A 16,735-nucleotide genomic window follows, 5' to 3' on the forward strand; every position below is an offset into this window, starting at 1 on the left:
CCGGGTGTACAGATAACAGTATATAATATAACAATAGGAATAATTTGTATATACTTCTCATACTGGGGTACTGCAATTGCACCTACACATAAGTGCACCCCTTATATTTTCTTTCACTATATACAGTTCAGAAAATGGAGAGAAGGGTGAAGTTGTGGAAGAAGAAGCTCCACCTCCTGAGGAACCCAGGGAGCCAGAGTTTACTGAAGCACCAAAGAAGAAGGCAACCGCAAAAGAAAGGAAACCAGAAACTTCAGACGGAGGATTTGAATTCTGGAATGAACTGGAGATCCAGAGAATAAAATTCTTGGTTAGTTACGGTTCCTCTTAACCTTGCAATGTTGAAATACAGCCCTAAGCATAAACTTAAACTCCTGGATCGATTATCCCATGCGAGCTAATACAGCTTCTAATAAAATTAAATTTGAATTAATTTAATCAATTACCATAATTATTACAACATTCCCTTTTGAGGTGACTTCAAAGTGTTAGTAGCAGCTTCCTGCCTCTGTTAACATACACAAATTTTAGTGTCCTGCATTTAAAAAAAAATTTTTTTTTATAATCTTTATTGCTTTCTCCATAAAAAAATATAAATATACAAAGCATATCCTGCATATTAATTTATTATACAATTAGGATAATGTGTCATATCCCATAGCTATGAATATCTATCCACCTATGTTTTATTTTATTTTTTTATTTCCTTCCCAGAATTATCTGTCTAGGAATTTCTACAACCTTCGGTTCCTAGCGCTCTTCTTGGCATTTGCTATTAATTTCATTCTGCTCTTCTACAAGGTGAGTTTCAGGAACATTTCCAATGAGCTGTATTCAGTGGTAATATGATATTTGATAGTAACTTCCATAGTTAACATTACATTGATATTTGCAGGTATCTGATTCCCCAAAAGGTGAGGATGACTTTGAAGGTTCTGGATTACAGGAAGATCTACCCATTCTGGATGAGGGAAGCGGCGATGATGAAGATGAGGAAGATAGTGTTGTATATTTCTTCTTGGAGGAAAGCACGGGATATATGCAGCCAACGTTGTATCTTTTGTCTGTAGTCCATACTCTCATTGCCTTCCTGTGTATCATTGGCTACAACTGTCTGAAGGTGAAGTTGACGTCTTGAAAGTCCATAGCACACCATGTCATATATGGCAGTGGACTCAAGGATTAAATATGGCTTGTCTGTTCACTAGGTACCACTAGTCATCTTCAAACGGGAGAAAGAGTTGGCACGTAAACTGGAATTCGATGGTGTCTATATTACAGAGCAGCCAGAGGATGATGACATAAAAGGGCAGTGGGATCGTCTGGTCTTAAATACTCCGTAAGTTCCCAAAGTAGGAGGAAAAGAGTTCAACGTTTCACAACTTGAATGAAGAAATCTTGATGTTTGCTGATTTCTTTTCACATTTTATCTATCTTTTGTAGATCATTTCCAAGCAATTACTGGGACAAATTTGTTAAACGAAAGGTAAAAGCCTTTGATGCATCTACATATTATGAACTGGTATCTATCTCAGCTTCGCCCTTAATAAACCCTTCTCTTCTTCCAGGTACTGGATAAATATGGAGACATCTACGGCCGTGAAAGAATCGCAGAACTGTTGGGAATAGACCTGGCCAGTTTGGAAATCAGCTCGCAGAATGGGAAGAAACGAGAGCCAGATAAATCTCTCCTAACATGGTGGGTCTATGTCTTATTCTGTCTACGCCACCCATGGTCCTTAAGTATTTGTGATATCTTATCTAGATTGAGTTCCATCACAAATTTACACTTAAGGCGGTCACAAGAGATGGATGTCGTCTTGGGCCAGCCAATCATCTAATGCCACTGGGGATGTTCTGACCCATTCCTGATGGCAGATGTTGGGGTAGCCTCTTCCCATGAAGAACACATGCACCCTTAGCCAAGCCCAGTGTGCATGTATATAGGAGGGGTTTGGAGAAATAGCTGTCAGTTGTGCACTCATTCAGCTAAAGTGTTATAACATTGTGTTATACCTAGTTCATTGACAAAGGTCATTAAAAAGAGAATACCTGTGTCATACTCCATCCCCAATGCCATGCACTAGTTATAACACAGTCTATCAGTTTTGCTCGGAGTGTTCATTTAATAACTAAATTTATCCTCAAATTTACCCAAATGAACTAGAGTATGTTCCATAACATTTTATTTCTGTCCTTAGTTGTCATACAGTTTTCTCATATTGTGTTCTTTTATGACCTGTAATGGAACATTTCATTGTCTATCCAGCTATGTCCTGACTTAAATATGTACTCTTTCCTTACTACAGGATCACCTCCATTGACATAAAGTACCAGATCTGGAAATTTGGAGTTGTCTTCACAAATAATGTGAGTACAGTTTTCGAACTAGACTACAGCTTAGGCAGTGTGCTAAGTCTGCTTAAAGAGACCATTCCCGTATGGAGACTTACTGGAAGTGCTTCATAGTAAGGAGACTTATTGGCAATGCATATTCTTTCTTGTAAAAGAATATGCAAAGAGGCATCTCCCATGGAAAGAGAACTGTCTCGCTAATGCCACCTTGTGAAAGTGGCTCCCTATGAGTCAAATCTGTGACTTTTTTTTAGCAAGCCTTGGGACATGACAGGAGTCTCTATACACAGCTGGCCTCTTTAAGGAAACCTAGCACACTACCTAAGGTGCATAGCACTCAGCCAGAATCCTACTCTGTACTGACGAGGGGCAAGCACCCGAAACAGCTCTCTATGGATGGATATTTGGCTTGGCTATTTTCCCTTGTCATGTCACAAGGCTTCTTAAAAAGTCAAATTTTGACTCATAGGGGGCCATTTCTACAAAGTGGCACTAGCGAGATGTTTCTCTTTCCTTGGGCAATACCTCTTTGCAAACCACACTGCAATAACTTGTTAGGTTCCTTATGGGAAAAGGTTACGGAACTATAAGGGTACTATGATAGAATCTTATCTCCCCCTTATGAAATAATGGAGGCTAAAACCTGGATCTGTATTGTAGCTGCCACTAGTAGGGGGTGTATGGTTTGATACTAGGCAGTATAGCATGTTTCTTTCCATGATGACCATTCATCACTTGGTCGATACTGCACTCATCCAACCTTTCCTTTTAGGATAGTGGTGGTCACCCCAGCACATATTTGGGCCTTTGGGTAACCTTCTTTCAATGACTTGCTTTTCCCAGCATTGGAGAGATGGCTATGCCCATCTAGGATCCATAAGGAAATGGTTCTCAACTCCAGTCCTCAGGACCCACCTACCGGTCATGATTTGAGAATATACCACAGAATGAATACCTGTGGTAAGTCCTGATGCATTGACACCAATTTTATCACCTACTCAATACTAAGGAAATTCTGAAAACATGACCGGCATGTGGGTCCTGAGGACTGGAATTGAGAACCACTGCCATAGGGGATACAGAAATAGCCCCTAATAGAAATAGGTACTCCTGCGTTTCATTATCTCCTGGTCACAATATGGAAGGGTGACCTCATTCAGTGTATGTTTGGTTGCATCCCTTCTGCAAGGCCCAGGCAAAACACTGCTGTCGGTATCAATAGGTTTCCCAGTAGTTGGACTACCACATTTATGATTCAATCTAATGATATACCATAAACGGGTATAGTAGGAGAACCCCTTTAGCTGTGCAGATGCTGTTCTTCCTTGGTAGTAATTCTTCCATATTAAAAAGTGGCATTCTCTTGTGTTCTTTTTGACCCCCTAGTCTTTCCTGTACCTGGTCTGGTATTTGGTCATGTCCCTTCTCGGACACTACAACAACTTCTTCTTTGCTGCTCATCTTCTGGATATCGCTATGGGAGTGAAGACCCTACGTACTATCCTGTCATCAGTCACTCACAACGGCAAACAGGTCTGAGGGAAATCCTTCACCGATCAGTCTAGGGGGCAGTAAATGGGAATGGGTCATGCAGACATACCTACCACAATATTGTGACTCAGGGAGTGCTCTTAAATTTTCCTGCACACCTAGTAGATAGAAATACTGTTCCAGAAATGTGTTTTTGTACTTTTTGTGTCCTGTTTGCCTCTCCTTAATTTTTTATTTATTTCATGGCAGCTCATGATGACAGTGGGACTCCTGGCTGTGGTTGTATACCTCTATACAGTGGTCGCCTTTAACTTTTTCCGTAAATTCTATAACAAGAGTGAGGATGAAGATGAACCGGACATGAAGTGTGATGATATGATGACTGTGAGTATCATATCTGTATTTAAAGGCGGTGTTTACTAAACCCCTGTCCTGTAGATGTCCTAGAAGGGGTTATCCTGTTCATGTATAGTTGCCAACCGTTCTGAATTTGCAGAGACAGTCCCAGCAAATTCGAACTGTTTCAGGCTGAAAATTGGTGGGGCTTATGTAAGCCCTATCCATAACTGGTTGGTTCTGGGTGGGTTTGGGCATTCCCTGGGCAGAGCTTATATGCCTCGAATTCACCAACAACAATGTTGGTAAGTATGTCCATGACTGCACTCTATGAGCAAAAATGGTAAGCCGCATTATAAAAGGCAACTCCCAGTCTGGTGCACCCAAGTCATCCATGTTTTCCATGGCTTTTGCCCATTTGTCCAAATGGCTACAATGCAATACTACATTTCTCCTGGAGTAGCCCCAGGTTGATCACTTGGTGAACTGTTATCTAAGATGGGACAACTCCTTTAAGGCCTCATACATGTCTATTGTTACGCATTATGGGACCATAGGTGCTCTCTATGCTGCCCCTAAGAGTAATGCTACAAGTAGAAGATACCTACATAATACACTATCTGCATTTGATGACTAGTGTAAGTCTACTTGTCCTAATACACAATGCTTTGGACTCTATTCCATACAGTGTTACCTCTTCCATATGTATGTTGGTGTACGAGCCGGTGGAGGTATCGGTGATGAGATTGAAGACCCTGCAGGAGACGAGTATGAACTTTACCGTGTGGTGTTTGACATCACGTTCTTCTTCTTTGTCATCGTCATCCTTCTGGCCATCATTCAGGGTAGGCTACTCCTCTGTTGCCTTGTTCCCAGACATCGATGAATGCTTATCTGTCCAGTCTCATGGCTTCATGAAAATGGTTAGAAATCATAACCCATAACTAATACATGTTCTTCTCCACCAGGTCTGATCATTGATGCTTTTGGAGAACTGAGAGACCAACAGGAACAAGTGAAGGAAGATATGGAGGTAACACTTTTGACTTGATTTATAAAAACTTTATAAAAGACTTGAAAGGTTTTTGCCTATAGCAACCAATCAGACCACAGCTATTATTATTCAACAGAATAATATGAAATAAAAGGTGCGTTGTGATTGGATGGTATGGACAGCAAAGACAGATTTAGAGATGCCTTCATAAATCCCCCCTTATAGCATTTTTGCAAACAATGTCTTTGTTTGTATTAAATGGTCCCATAGGCCTCTATTTCTCTGGATGCCAAAAGAGATCTAACATCTGGCGGGATTTCCAATTTTTAGCTCCGCAGCCTAGCTTTTTCATGCGGAGGATCCAGTAAAAAAAAAAAAAAGACATATACCGTGCAGTATACTTTTTTTTTTTATTATGGAGGGTGGATGCCATTCAGAGGCATCTATTTTATGGTCATAGTTCTCCTTCCTCCTATAGTAAATGGTCAAAAAATATGCAATGTGAAAAGAGCCTACTATTTCTGCCATACAGGTCAACGTGTCACACTCCACTGATGACCTTAGCTCCACCACTAATCAATTTTCTTACTTATTACCTTATATTTCCCCTTTTTCTTTTAGAGTAGCCACTAGATATCAATCTTAAAAGGGTCGTACAGGATTAGGAAAACATGCCTGCTTTCTTCCAGTAACAGCGCCACACCTGTCCATGGGTTGTGTGCGGTATTGCAGTTTCACTGGCTCCATTGAAGCTTTGTCTTTGTAGATAGCGGCCATGCTTTTCTTATAACGTCCAACTCCTTGAAGTACATTGTGCAGCTCCTGCCTTTCTGTTAGATCTCATCCTCCAGACATTTACTACCTCGCCCCTCATCATTTCGCCTTATTCTCCTGTTGTGTTTCACTTTACTCCATCCTTTTGCTCCCGGAAATTTTTGTTTTTCATTAAAAAAACCATTTATTACTATTTTGTCTCCAGACCAAATGCTTCATCTGTGGCATTGGCAGTGATTACTTTGACACGACGCCGCACGGCTTTGAGACACATACCTTTGAAGAACATAACCTGGCCAATTATATGTGAGTAGTGGGAGCCTAAAGAAATGATGGGTCTATCTGTGAAAAGAGACGCCCTGACACATTCTGTACCCTCTGTCATAGGTTCTTCTTGATGTACCTCATTAACAAGGATGAGACAGAACACACTGGGCAGGTGAGCTTCTCTCCACCATTACTTGTTTTATTGATTTGCATATTGTAGGGTTTGAGCCCCTTCCTTCTGGAAATCAGTGATGATCTGTGATCTAAAGTTTTATCAGGTATCTGGATTTCCCCATTAAAGGGGTTGTCCTTGTCCGGTCCTTTTATACTGATGACCTATCCTTAGGATATCCTGATTATATAATCCAGAAAAAATGGGTTGTCCAGGATTGGAACAAAAATGGCTGCTTTCTTCCAAAAAAAAACAGCACCACACCTGTCCTAGACGTGGTGCGATTTCTTAAAGGAAGGTAGCCATGATTTTCTAATCCTGGGCAACCTCTTTAAATAAGCATGGTATCATATATAGAGTAGATGACATTGTGCATAACATGTTGCTTTCCCATGCAGGAGTCATATGTCTGGAAGATGTACCAAGAAAGGTGTTGGGATTTCTTCCCGGCTGGAGACTGTTTCCGGAAAACGTATGAAGATCAGCTTGGATAACAGACTTTTGACGCTTTAGATTAATTTAATCCAAACATCTGAAAGAGACTTTGGTGAGATAATCCACCTCCATCTCTTCTTACACAGAAGTGATTCTGAAGAGCATTGATTCACTAACTGGATAGTATTATATCTTCAAAATCCAGATGTCTTTAATGATCACCTTACCACAGTCGCCAAGATTTCTGCAGAGCATCACGTCATTGATGTTCCTGCAGAGTGTTTTCCATTGATTCAAAGACTTTGCCAGGATTTGACATCATGAGTTTCAGGTTCTCAGAGGAGTTGCTTATTGCTCTCCTGGAACCTGTTGTCTCTATGTCCTTTCACTGCCACCAAGAATTTGCAAAGTATCGATATGTCTTCACTGCCAATGAAACCTTCCCTAGTGAAGTGCGGCTGCCTGGAATTGTGCAATGATAATCTACGGACTAAGATCGTTAGTTAGTGTATTACTGTCACTTTATGTCACTCTTCCAATGGTGGTGAATCTTTTTGTCCTGCTAGATGTGACCCTTTCAACTTGTACTGGGTATAGGAGAATTTTTTTGTGTGCAAATAAGGGTTTAAAAAAAAAAAGCTTGAGAACCTTCACCACTGATCTTTGAACAAAATACACAACCTTCAAATCTACCGGTAGTTTATCCTAGAATTATGGTAATTCTGATTTGCAGATATTTCATCTGTACAGAGGCAACCACTGGGCGGCCTCACGGTTACATCGCAATTTGACGTTTGCTTTTGATTAGTTAGCTACTCCTTATTCCGTATCGAGTTGCAGAGATATTCTGTTTTCTAAAAAATATAAATTTAAAAGAACTAATTAGGAAATGTTCTGTTAGATTCTGAATTGACTTTGCCCAGCTTTGTGTTCCCTTGCGTCATATGATAGCGACTGGCACTGTCCATAGGCCCGGACAGTCAGACACAAGCACAACGTTTTATGGCCGCTTCTGCAAGTTGTCGTCACTGTTGATGGGGAAGTTACTTGTGTTCGCTCTATTTTAGTGCCTTATACCTCCCAAAATAGGAGAAATACCACAGTTTTACATGGGGGTTACGTGGGGTTAGTATGTACCTGTACCATATTGCCGCAGGGGAGACCTGACTCCTTAGTTCGATGGCTGCCTGAATGTCGTCATTGGATGGTACTGTGTGTGTTGTGACCATCCGTTTCTTATTCTATGAGAGAGAACAACACCCACCCACCAATCAGCAATATATTCCCTGTGGCTTCAGGATCTATGGAGATACATGTAGATTATCCAGCTGCAATATACGGGGGGAGGCGAGCGCTCAATGTGCAACATTTTGTCTTTTTTGTCTGTAATAAAATATTTATTGATGACGCTGTAAGGTTTGTGGTCTTTTCATCCCTGCGAACACAATGACTCACATCTATCTCCAGAATGGGGGTCCCCTTATCCCCACCTCCGATCTACTGTAGCGCGGCAGCTCTCCTGTGGTTATGCCTTGAATATCTAAGATGGCACAATCCCTTTAAATAATACTGTTGAGGGATCTTTTCTTAGAATTCTGTGTTGTGCAGTTCCTTTATCCCTCCTGGAAATGCATGTCTAAATTGCCATCTAGGTGTTAGCATGTCTATTTTTAAATGGCCAGACTGCTTTTTGACATACTCCCGGGAGTGTATCTAGAGTTCTATGGGCCCCAGGACAAGTTTTGGACATAGACCCCTTTCCCCCATTACTCTGGCGGTCGCTGTCAGTTTGTGGCCGTAAGTCCACGTGACCACTGCATCCATTCACTGGCCTCAGTGGTCATGTGCCATACATGAAGGTATCACTGTTGGAGTCAGCGACTGGCTGCAGAGGATACGTGGAGTTACAGCATGTCATCACTGCAAAAAAAAAGAAAAGCAAGGGACCAGGGAGGTACATTATTGTAGGTGCAATAAGTCTTCACTTTTTCTGCAGCGCCTCCGCAGGGAAAATGAAGCATTACACAGTTCTCATTAAAATCAATAGGCCATTTGTGCAATGCAAAAAAAAGAAAAGCCAGGGACATCTAGGGCATTGGCACTGGAGCAGGTTAAAATTTAAAAGGTAAGGGTTGTGGAGCCCAGTAAGTAGCAGGGGAGGAGAGCATAACTAACTTCTTACTTACAGTTGTGTCCTGGGGACACAGATACAGTTGAGATTGGTTCCCTTTTCCCACCAGGCCCGTTCGCACCCCCTGAGACCTCGATAATTACATCACTGCACATCTGATTAAGAAGGAGAATAATAACGCCCAATTGACTGTCTAGACATACATTTCCAAGAGGATGAACATTGGAACAGTACAACACAGAGTCCTAAGAAAAGATACTCCAGAATTATTATATGGGGAATACAACTATAAAAAAAAAAAAAGTATTTACTTCATATCCATGGCACAGAGGACAGCATATACAATGGAGGGAGTAGCAATGTCGCTAATTATACTGTACATGAGACCACAAGGGTTCTTGAGTCCAAATAGACAGTGCAACTCTGATTGTGGCTTTCCCTTGTAACTGGGGCTTCTACTGTAACTCTAGTTATAGGAATAGTATGTAATGTAAAAAATAAATCATTAATAATGGTGCTTGAAGACCTAAACTTTTTGAAAAATCTTATCAAGAACTACCCTAAATGACTTAATAAATTTCTGTAATGTATTTTTTTTTTTTTTTTTCATTTTCCTTACAAAGTAGACACCTGAAGGACTATCCCGCTTTGGAATCTGTATATTCATACATGGCTGACCTGTCAGTGGTGTATGGATTAAACTGGTGGCGGCAGTAAGCGATGTACAGGCAGGAGCACATATCGCTGCTCCTGCCTGTGCCAGCTCCATTCTGCTAAAGCCTGGTATGGATGATGGATGTGCTATGTCAGGCTTTAAAGTAGCGGGCACAAGCAGGAGCAGCAATGCGCTATGCAGAGCCTCCTGCGCTCCCTCTGATCCGCTAAAGGCCTTGCATGGCACATCGGTGTAGAGGTTTTTAGCGGAGTGGGTGCAGGCAGGAGCTCTGCAAGTGATGTGCGGTATGCTCCTGTCTGTACATCACTGACTGCGGCCGCAGTGGAATCTGTGCGCCCATACACCGCTAACGTGTACATATTCCAAAACGGGTTAGACACTTGACCTTCAGGTGTCTACTTCATAGGTATATTACAAAAATGAATTCCGTCATTTAGAGTAGTTTTAATAAGATCTTTTAAATGTTTAGGTACACTTTAAACCTAATAGCTTTCCCACCAACTGAGTCTGAAGCTCTATCCCCAATGTAATGTCACCTGTCATATGAGAGATAGTTGTAATTTTATTAGTTGTCCACATTCTGACCAGAACCACAGAAGTACAACAAACATATTCAAAGTGCATGAGACAGTTTTACTGCATAGACATTCAGACAGTATCTCCCACAATACTGCCACAGCAGTGCCAATATGCAAAGCTTATATAATAATACAGATTCCAGTCCTTATCCGAAGAACCATGTCTTACAAGGGGGTCACAACAAGTAATGTCTTTCTAGGCAAGGTTCACATGGCAAAATTCACAGCAGAAAAATCAGTGGTAGATCAGTGGCAGAATCATCAGCTGGTCTTTTTTGGTGGTCGATGGAAAGTTGCCGATGGCTTTTTGAATGTGCATTATGCAGCAGAAAATGCCCGTTTTCTGCAGACGAGCATCAGGTTTTGCCCATGTGAACATACCCTCATGGGTTTCCCAGGCCCTTCCCAGCAGGTGTACAGCATGAAGGGGTCGGGTACAGAAGATCCTGGATTAGTACTTAGGGATCCAGTAGATGAGGATTATTATCCTGTCCATTGGAAGGTTAACATTCATGGATGTATAAGTTTGTGTTGCTGTTGTCAGACTGTGGAGCCTCCACTATGATCTTTCTTCTGTGAGAAAACAAGAATAGAATTCAGATGTGAAGTAGTGTCTCCATTAGAGCTTAGAAACAGAGGACTATTATGGCTCCATATGACTTCCTCCTCTGAAAGAACCATGGTAAGACACCCATAGAAGACTAAGGTGCCATACTGTACCTTTATATGTCTCAAAGGTTATACTGACGACTAAAGCTTGCATGTGTAGTAGAGTGCTGTACTGGGCTCTGGCAAGATGGGCAGGTAAACTTTTGGAGAAAACCCAGGGAATAAAAGTGAGACATTTCTATAATATGATAATGGGAAGTACTGGCAAGTAGCCTTATATACCCCAGGGATGCTGGTGCAGATCTGTCAATGGACTACTAGTGTTGATCGCAAATATTCTAATTGCTAATTTTTATCGCGAATATTGGGATTTCGAGAATTCACGAATATCTAGAATATAGTGCTATATCTTCGTAATCGTGAATATTCTAGATTTTTTTTCATCAGTACCCATGATCCCTCACTGCTTCTTGCTTGTGGGCCAATGAGAAGGCTGCAATATCTTTGATTTTAGGAGTAGTGTTGATCACAAATTTTAGTATCGCGAATTTTCCTATTGCCGATTTTCACAATCAAGAAAATAATGACTGGAGATCACGAATTCTCGAATTCCCCAATATATGATGAATATTCGCCCAAATATTCGCGAAATATCGCAAAATCGAATTTTGCCCCTGCCGCTCATCACTGTGGACTACCAAAATATCCCCAAATTATGTATATATATTATGTATAGCCTGTCAATGGGTTTGGCAGATATGTGCAAAACTGCTTGTACCTACTAAAAGAACTACAGGACGAACGCAAGGAAATCTGTATTGATATTGTGGGCTATGAGGAGTTTTTAGTAAGAAGTAAGCAGTCTCCATGTTCTCACCTGTCTGAAGACAACAAGCGTAAACTGCGATCTGAACAGTCAACCAGAACCTGAGGAAGATAATAGATCTTAGAAATAGTAGAGTGGATGTGTAGGGTGTACCATTGCTCTGTTGATCATTACAAGACGCCAATTCTCCTACAATGTGCTGAAGGAGCCTCCATGTAGCTTGTCCAAGGACTTTGCTAAACTTAAAATTTACTGGCTGTCCCATGAGCCATTTCCGCTCCCCTTCCTTCTTGTGTCTAGCTGGCTGAGGCAGGAGCCCACCCCATTGATCTGTCAGCAATAGGAGACCAGGAACACTCAATACCACCACATGGTCCCAAAAATGGACAGTATCAGAAAAAATCACCATCAATGTTCTCTGAAAGATGTCTACACAACAGGGTCTGCAGGAAATTCTACTGACATTGTGAGAAAGTTTACAAGACTCAACCACCTAATATGGTGACCATAGGAGTGTCATCTTCTAGAATTTATGATCTAAACAACAAAACTAGGTCTAGAAAAGTGAATTATACTTTTTTTTTTAAGATATGCAAATCCATATCCTTACTCTATTAACAATGTATACGCCCCTTGATAAAGTGGAGCGAAACGTGCATCGGGGTGCGCTCTTTGCCGGTCCAGGATTTGATCCCTATTGTGATCCCACTCAACTTTAGGTAATATGCTTTAGTTTGCTTGTTGACTTTGGTTTTATTGCTACTATTGTTGTCTTTTATACTGCCTATGGGCTTCTTTTGAGGTGCTTTACATGTGGCCCTCATATTGGCTCATATCTGTGCAGTTTTCATATGTCTAGTGTTGGTTTTTTTTTTACATGTTATTGGGGGTTGTTCCAATGTTGCTTGCAATTTGCGGCACTTATGTCATTTTTGGAGTTTCCCCTTTATTTGGATCAGTTATACTCTGTGTCCGGTAAATGAGCTGCTTGTCGCAGTGCTAGTCTGCATTGCTGCCGCTAACATTATTTCTTTATGTCTTTTTGTAATATTTATTACTTAATAACATTTGTGATTATCTTATATGTGTGTCCCTTTGTTTAATTTGGTATAGTTATAATGTATATGAAAAGAGGATGCTGACTTACCTCTGATGACTGCAATTTTCGTACCTGGAAGCCTCTGTTCCTTAAAACCAGGACATAGTCTCCAGAAAGAGCTAAGAAGATAAGAATCAGATATCCCTAATGAGTCTTGGATCAGAAAAGGATTTAGTAAGTCTAAAAATATAGACTGTTCAGAATAAATTAAATACAGTACAAAACATGTTAAAGGGGTAGTCCATTTTGGACAATACCATTTTGTTAGAAGAGTTCCTTGGAAATGGGTCCCATTGCTGAAAGCCCTGGAGATCAGTAGTAATCTTGGAGGTACAGAGCAACAAGTGTTCACTTTTCCTGCAGAGCCTCCGAAGGGAAAATGAAGCATTACACAGTTCTCATTGAAATCATTAGGCCATTTGTGCAATGCATGGATCTGTCATGTCCTCCAGAGGTAGATACTTTTGTAGCTGCTTTGTGCTTTGTCTAATTGATGGAGGTCATAGATAAGAGACTTCCCTCAATTAATTCAGAATGCCTTAATAGAATATTTGAGGATACATATTCTAAACCGTCAATCCCTAGGCACTCCCACAAAAAATCTTATTCTCTGACCTGTTGGAAAGGTACATGATGTAATTTTCTTAACAGTGACTGTATTTGTGAGTTATAACCTCCCTTCTGATCCTCAGCTTTGTCACGTGACCAACACTGACTCTCCAAATAACACAGCATCGTATATGTGGACAGGAAGCCAGTTTATCTATGTATTGCTCAATGTCAGTCTCATAGGAATGAACAGAGAAGTAACTGACTACCTGTCCTGTGTCAGTTGGAGATCAAAGTACTGGTCACATGACACAGCTGAGGATCAGAAGGGAGGTTATAACTCACAAATACAAATAAGAAGATTACCTTAACTACAGTTTACATCATGTACCTATTCTCAGAGAATAAACATTTTTGTGGGAGTGCTACTTTAAGTGTTGGCAAAACAATTCCACTGCTGCATATATCTGGTTGGAATTTTAACACAAACAGTTATAGCAAAAGATAAAAAAGTGAATCAAATATATTGAAAAAGTATGCTATATGAGCAACAAGGTCTCACCTATGGAGTCTACTGGGAAAGAAAAAGTAGGAAGACAAAATGAATGCTGTGATTCTCCTCTGTGGTTCACCAAATTTAGTGTATCTGTAATAAAGAAGAGTTGTGGATATCTATATTCTGTATCTATAGAAATAAGGATTATTAAGTAATTAACTGGGAGACTCAGGAGCGTTGGAAGAAATGGACAAATGAGTAGAAGGAGGTTGTCCTTACTCTCTGTGAGTACCAAGACTTGATCATATCCAATCTGCGTAACCTGCACTGGACCTGTCCATGGGTCCTCTGACAAAAGATGAGAAAACAACTGGTCAATCAATAAGGTCATATCAAAAAAACATGTGCTAAAGTCTATAAAAGCTACAGTACAGAGAAGATCAGTCAACAGACAGATTTACAAATCGCTTACCGTCTCTGTGGTCTGTGAACCAGGAGGTCAGTGAATTGAGGTTGATGGTCCGAAAATGAATTTTGCAATGAGGAGATGACTCCTTGCTAACCCCAATACACACTACTGGGTACTGTTCTCCTGGCAGCACCAACATTTCAAATATCTTCAAGGGGCATGGCAAGGGGAAGTCAAAGTGCTTGAGAGTGAGAAGAAGAAACATGAGTGAGTGATGATACAATCTAGGACATTAGAAGAACATTCACAAAGCGAACATACTGGTGAAGTAAAGGTATTACTAGGAATATCAAGAATATACTGTAAATAACTCTTCTTGAACTTTTTGATAAGTGAAGCTGAAGAAACAAAGTTCTGCAAATAAAGGTTAAAAAAAGAGGACATGGCTGACATCGTGTAGGAGAAGATGTGTGTCATGGGGACTTTGATTAAAAGATAAAAAGTGATTTCCCCAAGTATGAGATCACCTCAAGGGGAGTCTGGATCTATAGGTAACAAGATCCAAGGCCACGGGATATACATGAGCTTCTGAGGCCCATGTAGCTGGAATGCAACATGGTTTCTTCTCTTCAGTTTTGACAGTTTTCCATGCCCTCTTGCAAAAAGCCTAATAGCAGTGTCAACCCTACAATGATTCTTTACTTCCTTCAAGTCATCATTGCCCTAGGCTTTGCATGAATACACCATCATGGTGGACACCTTCTATACTATTAAATCTCCATACTCCCCGTACATGCGGCAATCACTATCATCATTTTGTCACTGCTGGTTTAGGCTACATTCACGCAAAGAAATGGCCATTAAAAATGGACATGCAGTCGTTTTTCATGGCCATTTTGCATCAGTATCTGCATCTATTTTCTTGCCATCTATCAATTTTTAATGGCCCCTTTGCATAAGTTTTTAAAAACGAATATAGTTCATTGGCTTTTTTAAATCCCAACCCCTTTAGTGCCCTCAGTATATTATATATAGTGCCCCCAGTATGAAAAATGGATCCATAGTGCCCCCAGTATGAATAATGGCCCCATAGTGTCCTACAGTATATATAATGGCCTCATAGTGTCTTCCAGTATGAATAATGGACCCATAGTGTCCTCCAGTATGAATAATGGCCCCATAGTGTCCCCCAGTATGAATAATGGCCCCATAGTGTCTTCCAGTATGAATAATGGCCCCATAGTGTCCCCCAGTATGAATAATGGACCCATAGTGTCTTCCAGTATGAATAATGGACCCATAGTGTCCTCCAGTATGAATAATGGCCCCATAGTGTCTTCCAGTATGAATAATGGCCCCATAGTGTCCCCCAGTATGAATAATGGCCCCATAGTGCCCCCGTATGAATAATGGTTCCATAGTGTCCTCCAGTATGAATAATGGCCCCATAGTGTCCCCAGTATGAATAATGACCCCATAGTGTTCTCCAGTATGAATAATGGCCCCATAGTGTCCTCCAGTATGAATAATGGCCTCATAGTGTCCTCCAGTATGAATAATGACCCCATAGCGCCCCCGTATGAATAATGGTTCCATAGTGTCCCCAAGTATGAATAATAGCTCCATTGTTCCCCCTGGATGGATAATGGACCCATAGTGTCCTCCAGTATGAATAATGGCCCCATAGTGTCTTCCAGTATGAATAATGGCCCCATAGTGTCCCCCAGTATGAATAATGGACCCATAGTGTCTTCCAGTATGAATAATGGACCCATAGTGTCCTCCAGTATGAATAATGGCCCCATAGTGTCTTCCAGTATGAATAATGGCCCCATAGTGTCCCCCAGTATGAATAATGGCCCCATAGTGTCTTCCAGTATGAATAATGGCCCCATAGTGTCCCCCAGTATGAATAATGGACCCATAGTGTCTTCCAGTATGAATAATGGACCCATAGTGTCCTCCAGTATGAATAATGGCCCCATAGTGTCTTCCAGTATGAATAATGGCCCCATAGTGTCCCCCAGTATGAATAATGGCCCCATAGTGTCTTCCAGTATGAATAATGGCCCATAGTGTCCCCCAGTATGAATAATGGCCCCATAGTGCCCCCGTATGAATAATGGTTCCATAGTGTCCTCCAGTATGAATAATGGCCCCATAGTGTCCCCAGTATGAATAATGACCCCATAGTGTTTTCCAGTATGAATAATGGCCTCATAGTGTCCTCCAGTATGAATAATGACCCCATAGCGCCCCCGTATGAATAATGGTTCCATAGTGTCCCCAAGTATGAATAATAGCTCCATTGTTCCCCCTGGATGGATAATGACCCCATAGTGTCCTCCAGTATGAATAATGGCCCCATAGTGTCCCCCAGTATGAATAATGGTTCCATAGTGCCCCCAGTATGAATAATGGACCCATAGTGCCCCCGTATGAATAATGGTTCCATAGTGTCCCCAAGTATGAATAATGACCCCATAGTGTCCTCCAGTATGAATAATGGCCCCATAGTGTCCTCCAGTATGAATAATG

General features: G+C 41.0%; 2 protein-coding genes across 10 annotated transcripts in view; one reads left to right on the forward strand and one right to left on the reverse strand.

The window, feature by feature from the left end:
- Window positions 1–8,202, forward strand: part of RYR1 (ryanodine receptor 1) — a 124,561-nt gene extending 116,359 nt beyond the window's left edge. For 5 of the 7 annotated variants that reach the window (XM_040442358.1, XM_040442361.1, XM_040442360.1 and 2 more), the window contains 14 exons: window positions 127–310; window positions 715–801; window positions 896–1,120; window positions 1,209–1,339; window positions 1,444–1,486; window positions 1,569–1,699; window positions 2,310–2,370; window positions 3,742–3,888; window positions 4,096–4,230; window positions 4,871–5,027; window positions 5,151–5,215; window positions 6,156–6,256; window positions 6,338–6,389; window positions 6,788–8,201. In XM_040442358.1, coding sequence (XP_040298292.1) covers window positions 127–310; window positions 715–801; window positions 896–1,120; window positions 1,209–1,339; window positions 1,444–1,486; window positions 1,569–1,699; window positions 2,310–2,370; window positions 3,742–3,888; window positions 4,096–4,230; window positions 4,871–5,027; window positions 5,151–5,215; window positions 6,156–6,256; window positions 6,338–6,389; window positions 6,788–6,883 — 1,615 coding nt within the window. In that variant the 3' untranslated portion in view covers window positions 6,884–8,201. Of the gene's footprint in view, window positions 1–126; window positions 311–714; window positions 802–895; window positions 1,121–1,208; window positions 1,340–1,443; window positions 1,487–1,568; window positions 1,700–2,309; window positions 2,371–3,741; window positions 3,889–4,095; window positions 4,231–4,870; window positions 5,028–5,150; window positions 5,216–6,155; window positions 6,257–6,337; window positions 6,390–6,787 lie in introns of all 7 variants that reach the window. The other 2 variants (XM_040442363.1, XM_040442364.1) reach the window with 1 other exon arrangement.
- Window positions 8,203–10,172: 1,970 nt separating this feature from the next.
- The window catches only part of MAP4K1 (mitogen-activated protein kinase kinase kinase kinase 1), an 89,397-nt gene continuing 82,834 nt past the window's right edge, over window positions 10,173–16,735 (reverse strand). The window contains exons 26-31 of one of the 3 annotated variants that reach the window (XM_040442840.1): window positions 14,261–14,438; window positions 14,068–14,136; window positions 13,855–13,971; window positions 12,792–12,862; window positions 11,696–11,745; window positions 10,173–10,782 (exon numbers count right to left, since the gene is read on the reverse strand). In XM_040442840.1, coding sequence (XP_040298774.1) covers window positions 10,713–10,782; window positions 11,696–11,745; window positions 12,792–12,862; window positions 13,855–13,971; window positions 14,068–14,136; window positions 14,261–14,438 — 555 coding nt within the window. In that variant the 3' untranslated portion in view covers window positions 10,173–10,712. The other 2 variants (XM_040442842.1, XM_040442841.1) reach the window with 2 other exon arrangements.

The sequence above is a fragment of the Bufo bufo genome, chromosome 8, assembly GCF_905171765.1.
Source record: "Bufo bufo chromosome 8, aBufBuf1.1, whole genome shotgun sequence".
NCBI lineage: Eukaryota > Metazoa > Chordata > Amphibia > Anura > Bufonidae > Bufo > Bufo bufo.